Below are 15,694 nucleotides of genomic sequence, written 5' to 3'. Positions count from 1 at the left end.
TAGCATTGGGAATTAACCTGTAAGAATCAGAGTTCATCACCTTTCCCCCATGATTGTCACTGGTCCCCTCCCTCTTCCTCGTCCTTTCAGGCCTGAAAATTAAGGGTCTGTCATCTTTGAGTCCTCCCTCCCCTCCTCTTTCCTCAACAGTCCACCAGTGAGTGCTGCCCATTCTTTCTTGGTCGTTTCCTACTGGGCTCCTCTCACTTTCCATAACCACCTTCATTATTTCCTTTTATCACATGCATTCCCCCACAACCAAACTCCTTAGTCTGGCATTTAAATCCCTCCACAATCTGGTCCCAATCTACTGATCTTATTTTCTATTTCCCTCTACTATCCAGCAAATACACCCAAAATTCCCTACATTCTTCAAAATCTACCCTTGCTTAAGGCCTGCCTCTTCGACCAAGGCTTCCCCGACCACATTGGCTCTCTCTCCCACATGTCTTGCTTCTCTGTCTTTCCCCACTCTAAACTCCCATGACCCTACAATCTCCCCCAGGCTGTGCCCTAGTTCCTCTCACACTGGGTTAATAGTTTCTATTTCATGGGTTTTCCTGGGATCTGTGGTGAGAAAGCATTCTGTAAACATTAATGCATCCAGCAGTCATCTCATACTGCTTGCTTGGTGATCAAGACTGTAATCTCCTTGAAGTCAGGGACTGTCTTCTAAAGCTGCTGGGCACCCAGAAGGCAATGGTTTAGCATCCAAGACAATCTTGACAGTTGATCTCTAAGTCACCTCCCACATCACTGCCCTTCTCAAACATCTCTTGGGACGTTCATGGGATTATGGGAACTCTGAGCTAGAAGGGTTCAGAGGCATCCACTCCAGCCCCTGAAGCAGAGCAGGAATCTTTCCCATCACTATGATCAGAGGGGCCATTTATTTGGGACTTTTAAGTTGAAAAACTCCATCTAAGGTATCTCATATGAGTCTCACAATGACCCCATAGAATTCTCATTTTACTCAGACTCAGGAGGCTGAAGCTTTGATAGCTTGCCCAAAGTCATGACTCTGGAAGGGGCAGAGCCTAAACCCAAGTTCTCAGAATCCACAGTCAGTGCTCTTCCCACTGTACTACAGTGATTATTTCTGAGTGTTGAAGAATGTTCTATTTGGACAACTGTAGGAAGGAGGAACTCCCTAGTGACCAAAGCGGATTGTTTTCACTATGTAGAAGCAAGAGATGCATTATGTTGGCAAAAGGGGGCCATATTTCAGGTTGAAGTTGGACTGGGTGACCACTATGCTCTCTCCCCACCTGAAGATGAAATGACTTTACCAAATTTGCCTCTTTGCACCTTCCCTTCATGGGTTCTGGCTCTGCCCTTGATGGTTACACAGAATAAACAGGTCCGTTCCTCTTTCACACAATGGCTTTCAGATATTGGGAAAGGTCTATCACCCACTCCTCATGCTCCTTCTTCCTCAGCCTAAACATTTCCAGATCCTTCAACCACCTCTTCAGTAGAGTTTGGACTCCTCTCTCCAGCCTGTCTGCTCTTTCCTGGACACAGTCCTGTACATAAATTTCTTTTCTAAAATACGGTGACTAGAAGTAAACACGATCTTCAATCAGTTGATCATCAAGCATCTATTAAGCTTTTGCAATGGACTACACTAGTCATTGTATCCTGCTACAAAGACAAAACAGTGCCTGCCTTCAAGGCACTTGCACTCTGGTGAAGGAGAAAACATGGGCATGAATACACAGTAGACCTAAGGTAGTTTAGGGAAAAACACTAGCAGTTGGAAAATTCGGAAAGGCTTCTCTAGGTGTACTCTGGCCAGGGCAGAGATGGCAGACCTGTCGTCCCTTGTTCTGGACACAAGTCTCTTAGGCAAGTCCTAAGACTGGCGTACTTTGTTCGGCTTTTCTTCTATTCTATCCATACTCATCTGAGCCTTCCCAGACCCCTACTAAGTGGCTCTATGTAAGCAAGGTAGACCAATATTTAGAGCAGCCTGAGCAAAACATAATTTGGTGGCCTACAAGATCAGATCCAGGCTTGCCTTGATGCTCAGGACCTCCTCCTGCATTTCCTACTTACTCTTCTGCCCACCTCTTTGTTTTTGCCTGCTCAGAAGACTCTCTATTCCCTGAAAAATGTCATATTTTCCCCCTGTCTGTGGCAGTTTCCTCTGCTGCATGCCATCCCCTCCAGTTCTTCATCCAAATCCTAGCCATTTGTTGAGACCAGAACAAGTCCCATCTCTTCTAGCAAGCTTTCCTGGACTCCCTAGACTCGAGGGATTCTCCCTCTTCAGGGTCCCCATAGCTAAGACTGCCTGTAACTCTCACTGAGTACTTAGCACACATTGTCTATTACTAGTTATCTTTTCATGTATTTATATCTATCTTATTTCCTTAATTGTACTGTGAGTTCCCACATCTCAGGTACCTTAATAGTTCCCGATAAAGGCACTAGGTGGCAAAATTGGTAGAGCTGGTCCTGGGGTCAGGAAGACCTGAGTTCAAATGTAGTCTTGGACTTTAATTAGCTGTTACCCTGAGTAGGTCACTTCACCCTCTTTCTTTCTCTCCCTCCGCCTCTCTCTCCCTCTATCCTTTCCTTTCCTTTCCTTTCCTTTCCTTTCCTTTCCTTTCCTTTCCTTTCCTTCCATTTCCTTTCCTTTCCTTTCCTTTCCTTTCCTTTCCTTTCCTTTCCTTCCATTTCCTTTCCTTTCCTTTCCTTTCCTTTCCTTTCCTTTCCTTTCCTTTCCTTTCCTTTCCTTTCTTTCCTTTCCTTTCCTTTCCTTCCATTTCCTTTCCTTTCTTTTCTTTCCTTTCCTTTCCTTTCCTTTCCTTTCCTTTCCTTTCTTTCCTTTCCTTTCCTTTCCTTTCCTTTCCTTTCCTTTCTCCTCTTCCTCTCCTCTCCTTCCTCCCCTTCCTTCCTTCCTTCCTTTCCTTCCTTCCTTCCTTCCTTCCTTCCTTCCTTCCTTCCTTCCTTCCTTCCTTCCTTCCTTCCAACATTGAACATTGGGCTTCAGACTCAGAAGGTGATCAGTATTTGCTGAATGAGGAGGCAGAAGGTACCTTCGAGTCAAAGAACTGGATTTGGTGTCAGAAAACTCATGTTCTCTCACCATGAGCCACTTGACTCAGACTCTTTGGAACTCATTTTTTCTTTCTGTAAAGTTGAAATTTTAACACTTGTACAGACCTCAAGAGCTTCCCTCACAGGGTTATCTGAGGTGATATTATAAGGGGAAAGGGACTGCCCTGTGATTTTGTTAGGGTCAGGAAAAGGCCATTGAACAATGCCAGCTTCTCTGCCCCATCTGTCTCAGGAAGCTGCCCAGAACACAGAGACTTTCAATGCCTTCTCTGAGGTCATACAATCATGATGGATCAGAGGTAGGACTGGAACCCAAGACTTCCTAGCATCACTCTCGCCACTAGGACTCTTCCTAATCAGTGACATTGATATAATGGACAGCACTATACCTTTAAGAAGGTAAATCTGGAGAACACACAAGGATTATGTGCATCTTTTCCTCCATTTAAGGTGTTTCTGGGGGTGAACAAAGAGTTCTCTGAAGTTCCTTCCTGATTCTACAGGCCAGTGATTTTTCTTCCGAAAACCTCCAGGGGCTTCCCTACTACCTCCCATTTTGGCACAGGTCATAGACCAGGCCATACTGGACTGGGAATCTGGAATACCTGCGTTCAAATCCCTCCATCATTTACTAGTGGTGAGACCCAGGGCATGGTCATTTCTTCATCTATGCACTTACCTCCCAGGATTGTTGTGAGACCTGAAGGAGATACTATTTGTAAAGTCTTGGACAATCTTAGGCAGCTAAGGGGTGCAGAGAGTCAAATGTTGGACCTGGTGCCAGGGAGACCTGAGTTCAAATCCTGCCTCAGACACTTAGTAGTTCTGTGACCCTGGACAAGTCACTTAATTGTTGCCTGCCTCAGTTTCCTCATCTGTAAAAACAGGAATAATAATAGCTCCCATCTCCCAAGGATTTTGAGAGTATCAAATGAGATATTCATAAAACACTTCACAAACTTTAAAACGTAGAAATATTATTTATGGCATGTAGACATGTGTACCTAGAAATATTAGCTATTGTTATTATCATAGTGGAATGTCAGTAATTTAGATTATTATCAGATACTCCAACCTGGCATTCAAAGCACTCCACAGTCTGCTGACACCATAACTCACGTCACAGTACTCTCTTGCTTACATGGATAACTCCTCCTCCATTCTTCCCCTGCCCTCTCCCACACCACACCCTAGCTCAAGCCATCCCCTCCCCTGGCCCAGTTCCCATTCTCTCAAGGACCTTCTCCAGGAAGCCTTTCTTAATTGCTCACGCAACAAGCTTCCTTTCTTCCTCCTATCCTTTCCTTGCTCACAGTGTGGGCTTCTCCTTCCCACTTCTCATAGACTGCCTTCTCATTATTTGTGGACACATCTTATATCTCCCTTCCCCATCAAACTGCTGCAGAATTCCAGGACTAGATAACTCTACTACCCCTCTGAGCTCACAATGTCTGATCCTGGTCTAGCCAGGGCAGAGCACAGCAGGACCATCATCTTGGCCTCTCCCAGTGTAGTCCAAGCTCCCAGTGGCTTTCCGGGAATTCCACATCATACAGATGTCTCCTGTTAATTTTGCCAGCCAGCCATTAAAAGTTTCAAATCTTTTTTCAGAAGAACCCTGTAATCATCCCCTCCCTACCCATCTCGTATTTATAATGTTGATTTTTTGAACCCAAGTGTAAGATTTACATTTATCCCTACTAAATTTTACCTTGTTAGATGCAGCTCCTGGGAAGGGGTGTGTGTGTGTGTGTGTGTGTGTGTGTGTGTGTGTGTGTGTGTGTGTGTGTGTGTGTGTGTGTATGTGTGTGTAGGGGTAGGGACCATGTTTGCTTTCAGCTTGAATCCTCACTAGTGAGTATGAGTTTTCCACTCTGGAACTGCTGACCAAATGTTATGTAAAATCTTCAATTCAATTCCATTTTTAAAAATACATTGGCTTAAGCAACTACTGTGAGGAGGACCCTGAGGCAGACCCAAAGCTTGGATGTGATATACTCAGTCCGTGTTCTCAGTGAATTCAGAGCCTAGCAAGCAAATGTGGTAGGCATACAGGTCACTATGTAGCTGTGGTTCATGCTACAGTTATTAAACATGTGCACCCAGAGGGCTGAGTGAAGTCTGATGGGGAAAATGCTGTTGATGAGATTAGGGGTTCAGCAAAGGGACCTGCAGGTGGTGCTTGAGGTGGCTTTTCATAGCTCAGTGGGAATTCCATAGGAAAAAGGTTGGAGGCAGCATGGATAAAGATCTGGAGGCAGGAAAGTCAAGACTTGCTTGAGGCAGAGAACTAGAACCCAGGCATGAGAGGGTACTGTCTGTGGAAGTGGGAGGTCTGCTTTGGAGTCCCAGGTTCACCTCTTAGGGGCTGTGCGAGAAGCTTCAGTTTCCCCATATGTAAAATGGAGAAAATTATCCCAGAAGTCCTCCCCTCCCCCCCACCCCCACGGTGCTTATGAGGGAAGCATTTTCCACACTTCATGAGAGATGGGAGGTGGGGGATGGGGTTCTGACCTGTGGGGAGCTCGCTCCCAGTCTTAGCACTGCCCCTCCCTACAGAACAGGGTAGCCTCTGTTCTGCAGGTTAAAGCACTGCTCAGGGCTCTGGGTGGGTCTTTCTGATTCCAGGTCCAGCACTCTCCACATGTACCTCAATGTTAGGATCTCAGTACTGGATTTGGAATCTGAAGGATGGGTTCAAAGCCCAGCCTTTACTAGCTGTGTGACTTGGCTCCAAGAATGTCAGTTTCCCCATCTGTCAAAAGAAAAGTGATTTCAGAGCCTGAAGGCACCAGAGGAGTACAGCCAGCACAGTGTGGAGGGTGTGAGGGGAAAGCATGGTGGTACTGCATTGCTAATAACAGACACAACAGCTGACATGTAGAGATTGCCTGCTGTGGCCCAGGTACTGTGCTCAGTGCTTCACAATGATTATCACCTTTGATCCTCACAAAAGCCCTAGGAGGGAGGGGCTATTATCATTATCTCCATTTTACAGAGGGGAAACTGAGGCACACAGGGGTGAAGTGACTTGCCAAAGGTCATACAGCTTAGTAAGGGTCTGAAGCCAGATTTGAATTCAGGTCTTCCTGACTCCACACCTGGTGCTCTATCCATCCACTGGGCCCTCTAGTTGCCATACATTTAGTCAAGCTCTGGTCCTGGTCAGGTCCGATCCTGCAGTCAAGGAGGGAGCCTCATGACCCTCAATGACTCGGAGGCCAGGCTTTTAAGGCTTGTCCCCCACTGTGTACCTGGCCTGAAGTTTCCCCAGAGTGTTAGACTATGTACACTATAGCCACAGAGGACCCAGACCCCCGGCACCCTCCCTCCCCACTCTCTGGGCTGGGGACAAGGATGTTGTCTGATGGAAAGAGGGTGACTAGAGAGCATGGTAAGTGACACTAGGCAGGAAGCCAGAAGGCCTGCATTTGAATCCCAACTCTGAACCTCCATCCATACCTGGATGGTCCACACCCAGGATCGCCTGGGTGACCCTGAGCAAAGCCCGTCGCATTTCTGAGACGCCATTTCCTCCTGTGTAAAATGGGTGCAAACATCCTGAGCCTGTATACCTCGGAGGGCTCTTGTGTGAGGAGTACTCTGGAAAAATTCAGGTACTTATGGCAGTGTGAGCTCCCTAGCAGAGGCTACAAGGCTGGGGATGATGGGGATGGCTGTGCTGGGCTGCTGTTTCCCTCTTCGGTATTCTTTATTACAAAGGAAGGCTTGGTGGGGAGGTAGGAAGGAAGGAGAGAAGGCAGGAGGGAGGGAGGGAAGGAAGAGAGGAAGGAAGGAAGGAGAGGAAGGAAATAAATAAGGAAGAAGGAAAGGAAGGGAAGAAGGAAGGATGAGGGAAGGAGGGAGAAAGGAAAGGTAGGGAGGAAGGAAGGGATGGAGGAAAGATGAGGGAGGAAAGAAAGGAAGAAGGGACAGAAGGAGAGAAAGAAAGGATTTGTTTAGTAGATACTATGTGTCAGGCAGATATTATCTCATTTGATCTTCTTGACAATCCTGGGAGGTAGATGCTATTATGACTCCCATTTTACCAAGGAAACCAAGGCCCAGAGACGTTCAGTGACTAGCCTGGCATCACAGAGTTCATAATGTCTGAGGCTGGATTTGAACTCAGGCCTCCCTAACCCCAGATAGGGGAGGAAAATGTTTAGAAATAAAAGGGATATTAAAAACAAAAGGTGCCAATTTTTAAAAACACTCAATACCCCCAGAACTTTCTTTAAAACACCCCAGGATGGTTCAGTACAAAGAGGAGAGCAAAGGGCAGAAGTCCTAAGTCTCTGTGATTGACTGTGTGACCTTGGGCAAGTCACCTCCCTCTAGGGTCTTGGTTTCCTCTTTGGGAAAAGGGGATGGGGCAGACTTTGCGATCTAAGATTCCTTCTGTGACTTCATGGATAGAACCACAGACTGGCAGCATCTCAGAGTTGGAAGGGCCTCAAAGGCTTTACCCAATCCTTCTTCCTCTAGCATTGCCAAGGAGAGGACCCTTCTCCAGCATGGCTGAAGAGAGGTCCACCAGCCACAGGGTGAAGTGCTCCAGGGAGGGGCAGCCATTCCACCCTGGACAGCTCCCATCCTCCATGGACCTTTCCAGAGCTTCCCCCCAGGCTCCTGCTCTTCCCTCTGGGGCCAAACAGAAAGAGTCGAATCTGTCTTCCTCCATAGTCCTGAAAGAACAGCTATCACCTCTCCCCTGAGACTTCTGTTTCTAGGCTGAACGTGTTCAGTGCCTCAAAGAACTCCTCAGGTGTCATGGACTTGAGTTCTTCACCAGTCTGCTCATCCCTCTCTGGACCCCCTCCAGCCTACTGATGTCCTCCCTAAAATATAGGTCTCAGGACTGAACACAAGACTCTTCCAATGTGGTCTGCCTGGAGCCAAATGCTCACCACCTTTATTCCTGGAAGCTGTGCTCTTCCCTATAGTCCAAGTTCATGCTAGATTTTATGGCTGCCACATCCATAGCTCACTCAGGTTGAGTTTGTGGTCCACTAAAACACCCAGACCTTCTTCAGACAAAATCCTACCTCAACAGGATACCCCATCTCATCCGTGCGACCTCAGTTTTTGGAACTTGGATATAAGATTTTACATTTATCCCTCTGGTGAAATTTCATCTTATTAAATCTAACCTAGGGCTTTCACCTCGGGGTCTGTCTGGATCCTGACTCTCATGACATGTGTTTGCTCTCACTGCCAGCTTAATATCGTCTTCTGCAAGTCTGATGAGTGGACCTTTCCCCAAGTAACTCACTGATCAGAATGTAACACCACTGAGAGAAAGCCATGCCAGTTCCTTGGGGCCCTCCACCAGAGTAACACCAAGGTACCTGTCCAAATGTACTGTTATGAATTCTGTATCTCGTCATCTTTTCCATTCCCTTTGATGGCTCATCATCATTCAATGATACCTGAAACCTTGTCTTCATATACCAGAGACTTCCTTGTCCAGAAGGGACTCCAGGTGAGCCTGGTCTCACCTGTTCTGGAGGAAGCCCTGCTGGCTTGTGGCACTCTGTGTTTCCCAGGTGTTCACAAGCCTTTCCTCACACCAGAAAATGAGCCCAGGAAGGGAAGGCAAACCAAAGGGCCAGAGTTCATAGGTCCTGTGCTCTTCTTTATATGAAAACTGGGGCCTTTACCCTCCTCCTGCCCTGTGGTGTGGCGCCTCACCAATTCTCCAGTCTTTCCACAGCTGGCACTGACAGTGGCTCAGTAATCATACTTTCAGAGAGGGAAGGGCATAAGCATTTATATAGGCCTACTATGTGTGAGACACTGTGCTAAATACTTTATGAATATTATCTCTTTGGATCCTCACAACAACCCTGAGAGGCTGTGCTATTATGATCCACATTTTACAGTTGAGGAAACTGAGGCAGATGCAGGTTTAGTGACTTGCCTAACTGTGGGACACTGACTCTGTTCTGTTGCTTCTGAGAGCCCTGCTTTGATGCTGACTGGCTGGAGGACCATGGACAGGACCCTTTACTATCTGAGTCTCATCTTATTTATCTGTCCAAAAGGACCATTTGTGCTATCTCCCTGATCCTTCAGGGACTTGTCACTTTCTCTCGAAGGACCTCGGAAGTGTAATAATAACGATGATTGATACTGATGATATATAGCATTTATGTAGCACCTTAAAGTCAGCAAAGTCCTTTACAAATCATATCTCATTTGATCCTCATGGCAGCCCTGGGAGGGAGGTGCCATTATTATCCTCATGTTCTACATGAGAAAACTAAGACTGAGCCACTTGCCCAGGGTCACACTTAGTCACTGTCTGAGGCCAGATTTCCCCTGTGAACATCCTGACTCCATGTCCAGAAATCCATCCATCTCTCATCTAGCTATCAACGGACGCCCATACTTCAAGGGCTGTGGAACTGGGAAGGAAGGATGGGTTCCAGGGAGGCAGATTTTGGCTGGAAATCAGGAAGAATTTGCTAACAATTAAAGCTCTCCAAAATTGGAACAGGCTGCCTCAGTAGGTAGTGAGTTCTCTATCCCTGGAGATCTCCCAGCTGAGGCTGGATGGCCCCTTTCCTGAATGGTGTAGAGCAGATTACTGTTCAGATATGAGTTGGTTTCATCAACCTCTGAGGTTCCTACTAACTCTGACAGTCATGGGGGGGCTCCCAGTCAGTTGGGTAGATGCCCTCCAAGACCCCTTCCAGTCTGAGCTGCCTGGGTTCTTTCTGAAGGGCTTTGTAACTTTCCTCAAACATTTTCACAGATATTCACCAGCTGTCCTCCTCCCATGCCTCCTCGGATACAAAGTGGACCCTGGGCTTCTGGAGACCATGTCAACCAAGCACAAATTCCTGCAATTGACCCTAATGGGAAGGCTCCCCACACAAGTGTCATGGCTCCCCTTTGCTCTCAATCCTTCAGTAGCTCCAAATCCCTGTTACCTACCAAGGCAAGGTCACACTCTTGCCTGGCATTCAAGGCCCTCCACAATCTGGTGCCACATTCCAACCTCAATTTCCAGGACTTCTTATCATGTGCTCTACATTTCAGCCCAGAGATAGCCTCTCAGAATCACAGAACCACCAACCCCTCCCCCAAAAGAATTCCTCCTACACTACTCAAAATGGTTGGTTATCCAGCCTTTGTTAGCAGACTTTCAGTGAGAGATGAGCTTTCTACTTTGGGATGGCTCTAATGACCTCAAGAAGCAGCCCACCTCTCTGCACCTTCCCCTCATTGCTTCTGGTCTGTCCCTCGGGGGCCAGACAAGACGTCTGTCCTTTTTCCACATGCCAATCTCCCAAACACTTGAAAATGGAGGTCACGTTCCTCTGAGCCTTCTCCAAACTAAGCCTTCCCAGTGCCTCCCACTGATGCCCATATGGCATGTCCTTAGGCCCTTCAGCACTGTGGCTGCCCAGCCAAGGAATATCCTGATCTGACTGTGGTGCCCAGAGTTGCACACTACACCCCAGGGTGACCTGGCCACAGTCTCAGCTGCCTTTGCTGCCATAATGCCTCATGCTGCAAGGCTGACCTCTTTCCCTGAGGAAATCCTAACTCTGTCCCCCTCGTCTGATCCTCTTGCCCATTCTGGCACAGTCAATTTGCCTGTAGCTTTCTTATGTGTGGATTATGTGCTCCAGGTGTGTGTTTGTGTGTGTGTGTGTGAGACAGACAGACAGACAGACAGACAGACAGAGACAGACAGAGAAAGGAGAGACAGAGAAATACGGAGAAACAGACAGAGACAGAAAGGTTTTCTTGGCCCTAGGAGCTCCCAGAGAGCCTCTGACTGAGGCTTGAACTGTGGCTGACGTGCCCAGACACCCCAGATACTGCAACTATGAAGCCCCTGTTCCCAGGCTGCCAGCGGCAGAGTTGCCAATCAAGCTGGTGTGTCCTAGGGGAGGTCATTCTACTTTGGACTTGAGTGTGCCCCTCCCCCCACCTTAGGCTTGTTTTGTCTGCCCCTCCATCAACTCTAAACCTGCTACTTTGTACCTGGTTCTCTCTGTATAACCCTGGACAAATCCCTTTCCTCCAGGGACTCGGTTTCCCCTTCTGTAAGATGAGGGAACTGAACTCAGGGATCTGTACGGTCCGTTAGAAGTCGCTGAAGTCTAGACACAGTTTGACAGAGAAGGTATAGAGACCTAGGGCTATGCAGGTCTCGGGACAGTCCGATTCCCGGCTGCTCTCTGGGGTCCTGGAGCCTGCTGTGGAGAGGCGGGCGTCCCCCAGGGGCTGAGCCCTCCCTCTGGTGGGATGAGGCGGGGCTAGCGCACACACAGGAGGGGTAGAGCAGAAGGGTTTGGCCATACCCACAGACTCCAAAAATCCGGAGTTGTGGCGCCCAGAAAAGGGGGGGCATCCGAGACCCAGAAACATGGGGTTTTGAAAAGGGATGGAATCAGAGGAATGCCTTCTCAGAGGTGGGAGGGACCTGAGATCCCTTCTAATTCTACCGTCTCATTTTACAGATGGAAAAACTGTGGCCCAGAGAGAGTGGAAAGGCTTTGTCCAAAGCCCTAATCCCAGCAACGATCTGGCTACTGCTCCGACGCCGTCAGGGACCGGGAGGTCACTACTCAAGAGGGCCACGGATTCCACGGAGGGTTTGACTATTATTTCAGACGCTGACTAGCTGGGTGAACTGGTCATGGGATTTCGCTTCTCTCACTAAGCGCCAGTTTTCTCCCATAAAATGGAGATAACCCTCCTGACTATCCCTCCGTGACGCAGTTGGGAGAAAACTGCTCCGTGAACCTACAATCACCATCTGAAAGACCAGGTTGGACGGGCCCGGCTGCTCCCCCTGGCGCCCCTGGGGCGGTGGAGGCCGATCATCTCGTCTCCCTAGAACCTTCCCTTGTCCGGGCCGGACACCCCCAGCTTCCTCCCGCACCGCCAGCCCGGAAGGCCGGGGCTTGGAGCCCCTCGGCCCATTCCTCACCTGGATCCCGTTCTCCTGAAGGTTCAAGTAGCGCGTGTTGACTGGGATGCTGGCCGGGACTTCGGCCAGCTCCCTCCGAGTACAGATCACCCGGCTTGCCTGGTTGCTGCAGGAACAGGCTACCGGGCAGGATGTAGCTGGTGGGGACCCTCCCCCAGCAGCTGCCGCCAGGGCTGCGCCACCCCCGCCGCCCCCCAGCTGGGGGGAGCAGAGCCAGAGGAAGAGCAGGGCCCCTCGGGGCCAGGACATCCTCCCAGGGAGCAGCAGGGGCCACGGGGAGCTGCAAGGACGAGCCATCCTCAATATTCATGCTCTGTGGGGTGGACTGGTGTGCTGGGGGGCTGTGGGGAGACAGAGAGACAGAACAGGAAGGGCTGTGATTAGCAAACAAGGCCCAAGATCCCAAAGGCCCTGCCCCATCCTCCCAATCTCAAGGAAGAGAGATCCACAGGCTTAGAGGATTGGAAGGTTCTAGGAGAGTCCCAGGGTGAGACGGCCTCAGGCAGAATCTGAGTCCCAGAGAGGGCAGAGTCCTTCCCAAAGTCACATACCTAACCTGGAGATGACCTAAGACAATCCTCTAATGTTTCATATGGGAAGACTGAGATCCAGAGAGCTCCCCAGAGAGATGACCAGGGAAGGAGGAGACAGAGGGAGGGGCGGGTAACAAGGTAGAAGGGCCAAAGGTGAGGGAGAAAGACAGAGACTGGCTAGGACAGACACGGAGGGGAAGAGAAGCTAAGACAAGCCACGGACATGCGTGTGCAAGTGAGGAGAGATGACTGAGATGTGAGAGACAGCCACTCCTGGGGCCTTCTGCCCTAGGGCAGCTTCTCCATGCCCTGGGAAAGGGACCTAGGGCTGGGATCCCTGGCAGTAGCCTTCTGCTCACAGGGAGGGGGGGTCAAGGAATATGGAATTTCTCATCCTCTTTGGTCCTCAAAACCTCAACCTAGAGGAGAGGGGAAAGAGAAGGGTTGGAGGTCCAGGAGATATCATAGAGGAGACTGGGAGATCCATAGACGAGACAGATGTAATGAGGAAAGGGCATTGGGGGGTTGGGAGAAGAATAAGGAATGAAGTAGGACTGTTATGGGAAAACAATAGTTAAAGGAAAGGAGAAGCAGAGAAGACAATGGGGAGGGGGAGGGGATACAGGTGGAGGAGAGGAGTAGGGAGATGGGAAGGGGGATAGGGATTACTGGAAAGTGATGGGGTTGGGGCATTTGGAGGAGGGCATATGGTATGGTAAGGGAACAGGGGAAAGAGTAAGGGGGAGAGACTGGGAATTAGTAGGGGAGGAGAGAAGGGCCTACAGTTGGGGGAGACCTGTAGAGAAGAAGGGATTGAGGGGCAGGAGAGAGTGGGGAGGTTGGGTCAGGTCCTGTTGGGAGCTGTTTTATCTCTTTCTTGACCTATCCTCCTCCTCTGGAAGGAAAAGAGGAGGACCTCACTGCTCTTTTTTTTAATTCACCAATTCAATGGTTTCTGGATGCCACCCCTCCCAGGTCCGACCTACCCATCTGGGGCCCACACTGTCCCCCATCAGCAGTCACAGGAGCCCAGGCCGATTCAGAGACACAGATGTCTCTTCCTCCTGACTCTTGCAACATATACATCACCCCCACCCCGCCCCAAACACTAACATGGCAGATCCTGACCCAGAGCTGATTATGGGTATCTCAGAGACCATCAAATGCAGCCCCTTCAATGTTACAGATCAGGAGGGGAGAGGACCTGGCCAAGGGTGGTACATCCCAGAGAACTGGTAGGATGTGAAGCCAGGGACTCTGACTCCCCCCTGCCCACACACACTCACACGCACACTCACACATACACACAGTCACACATAACACACTCACACATACACACTCACATACACTCGTACACACACACACACACACACACACACACACACACACACACCAGGCCCTCCTAGACACTCTTCCCCAACACATGCACACACACATCAAACAACACCAGCCCAGCTCTGCTTGTACACACAGATGCACCAAACCACACACATTCAAGCTGACTCTGGCAAGGGAACAAACTCCTCTACACAGTAACACAATGAACTCACAAACTGATCACAGAGACAACATACTAAGAGACACGCCTATACCACACACTCTATGCCAACAAATATGACAGGCCCCCAAACGCCAATGCCACTGACCCACCCTTTCAAACATCACCACACATACTTACACATTATCATCCAACACCTTCACACTACAGACACACATCAGTGCCTACACCCTACTTCCATATCCTCGCTTCAGCAGAACATGGTGACACACACAAACCCAACACACACCACACACCCACGCAGATCCCTGGGGCTGCACCTGACAATCCCCTCCCCCAATCTCACCAATAGTATAGACAAGAGCTTAGCAGCACACACACACACACACACACACACACACACACACACACACACACACACCTGGGCAGAAAGACAGAGACACAGTCACTGGCATAGTGCCACCCTCTTCCCTTGGGTGAGCACATACACACACACATTCACACACACACACACACATACACACACACACACACCCTCTGCGACTTAGAACCATGCGCCATCTCTGCCTGCCCCTGTGTCCGTGTTCATCTGTAGATCTCCTATTGACTGGGTATGACAGTTATGGGTGTCAGTTGTATTCCCAGCTCCTGGGGGTCCCCTGTCTAGGGCCTTCTTAAAGAGGAGAGGTGAAACTCCAGACTTGGAGAGGCTGGTGGGGATCAGCCCTCCTGCTGTTCTCGCCTCAGAGTCTAGGGAACACGTCCCCCCCCAACCCTCATGGTCCCCCGCTCAGTAACCTATACGAGAACCACAGCCCCTCCTCACTTTTCCCAATCCTTTCCCTCCTCTTAATGTCTCTGTCCCTGGCTCCAGTTCTCCTTCCCCACCCCATCTCTATCTTTCCCTACTACCTGTCTCTATGGGCTTCGCTCCCTCCCTCCTTTCACCATCCACCCACCTGCCATCCCCATAGCCAGGTGCACTCACCCCAGCAACTCTGGATTCCTTCTGGGAAAGAGGTTCCCCTCTCCCCGCCCCCTGGGCCCCCCCAGCACATTCCTTTCTCAGGGGCTCTTGTGCTTCCTTTGATCTCCAAGGAATTCCCCCCTTGGCAGTGGTTGGGGGGAGGGGCGTAAGGGTGTCCTGGGTCTCCCCACGCCCCCCCCCCCCACGATGGGAGATTAGTCGATGCTGCAGCAGTCCCTTTCTCTGCTTCTCGTGGTCCTTCCACCACTTAGGCCCCTTTCCAGCTTTCTCTGTCCAAGCTTCCTTTCCCTCCACCCCACAGCCCGCCTCCTCCTCCTCTCCTCCTCTCGATCCCTTTCTCCTTCTCCTCCCCTCTTGCCTTCCCTTCCCCCTCTCCTCCTTCCTATGTCCTCCCTCCCCCCCTCCCCTTCTCAGGCTCTCCTTTCTCAGTATATCTGCCTTGTTCTCCTCCCCTTGACTTCTCCCCCTCCCCCTGCCTCCCTCCTTGCATCTCTCTTTCCTTGGCTCTCTGCCCTCCCTCCCCTGGTCGGTGGTCAGGGTGGTCGCTCGCTCGGTGGCTTGTTCTCCTCGTGTGCCTCATCAGTGCATCTCTCTTCTCCTCTCTCTTCTGGTCTCCATCTCCTTCAGCTCCTTCCCCTGCCCCCTCTCCACTACCC

At 49.9% G+C, this 15,694-nt stretch overlaps 1 protein-coding gene across 1 annotated transcript in view; it reads right to left on the bottom strand.

Annotated features, from left to right (window-relative positions):
* The window catches only part of LRRC4B (leucine rich repeat containing 4B), a 33,831-nt gene extending 18,458 nt beyond the window's left edge, over window positions 1–15,373 (bottom strand). The window contains exons 1-2 of the mRNA XM_072615984.1: window positions 15,039–15,373; window positions 12,020–12,360 (exon numbers count right to left, since the gene is read on the bottom strand). Of these exons, the coding sequence (XP_072472085.1) occupies window positions 12,020–12,316 (297 nt within the window). The 5' untranslated portion in view covers window positions 12,317–12,360; window positions 15,039–15,373. The remainder of the gene's footprint in view (window positions 1–12,019; window positions 12,361–15,038) is intronic.
* Between the last annotated feature and the right edge of the window lie 321 nt (window positions 15,374–15,694).

This window comes from Notamacropus eugenii, chromosome 5 (genome assembly GCF_028372415.1).
Source record: "Notamacropus eugenii isolate mMacEug1 chromosome 5, mMacEug1.pri_v2, whole genome shotgun sequence".
NCBI classification, from domain to species: domain Eukaryota; kingdom Metazoa; phylum Chordata; class Mammalia; order Diprotodontia; family Macropodidae; genus Notamacropus; species Notamacropus eugenii.
Note: the sequence above shows the minus strand (reverse complement) of the source record. Positions and strands in the feature narration are given on the sequence as shown.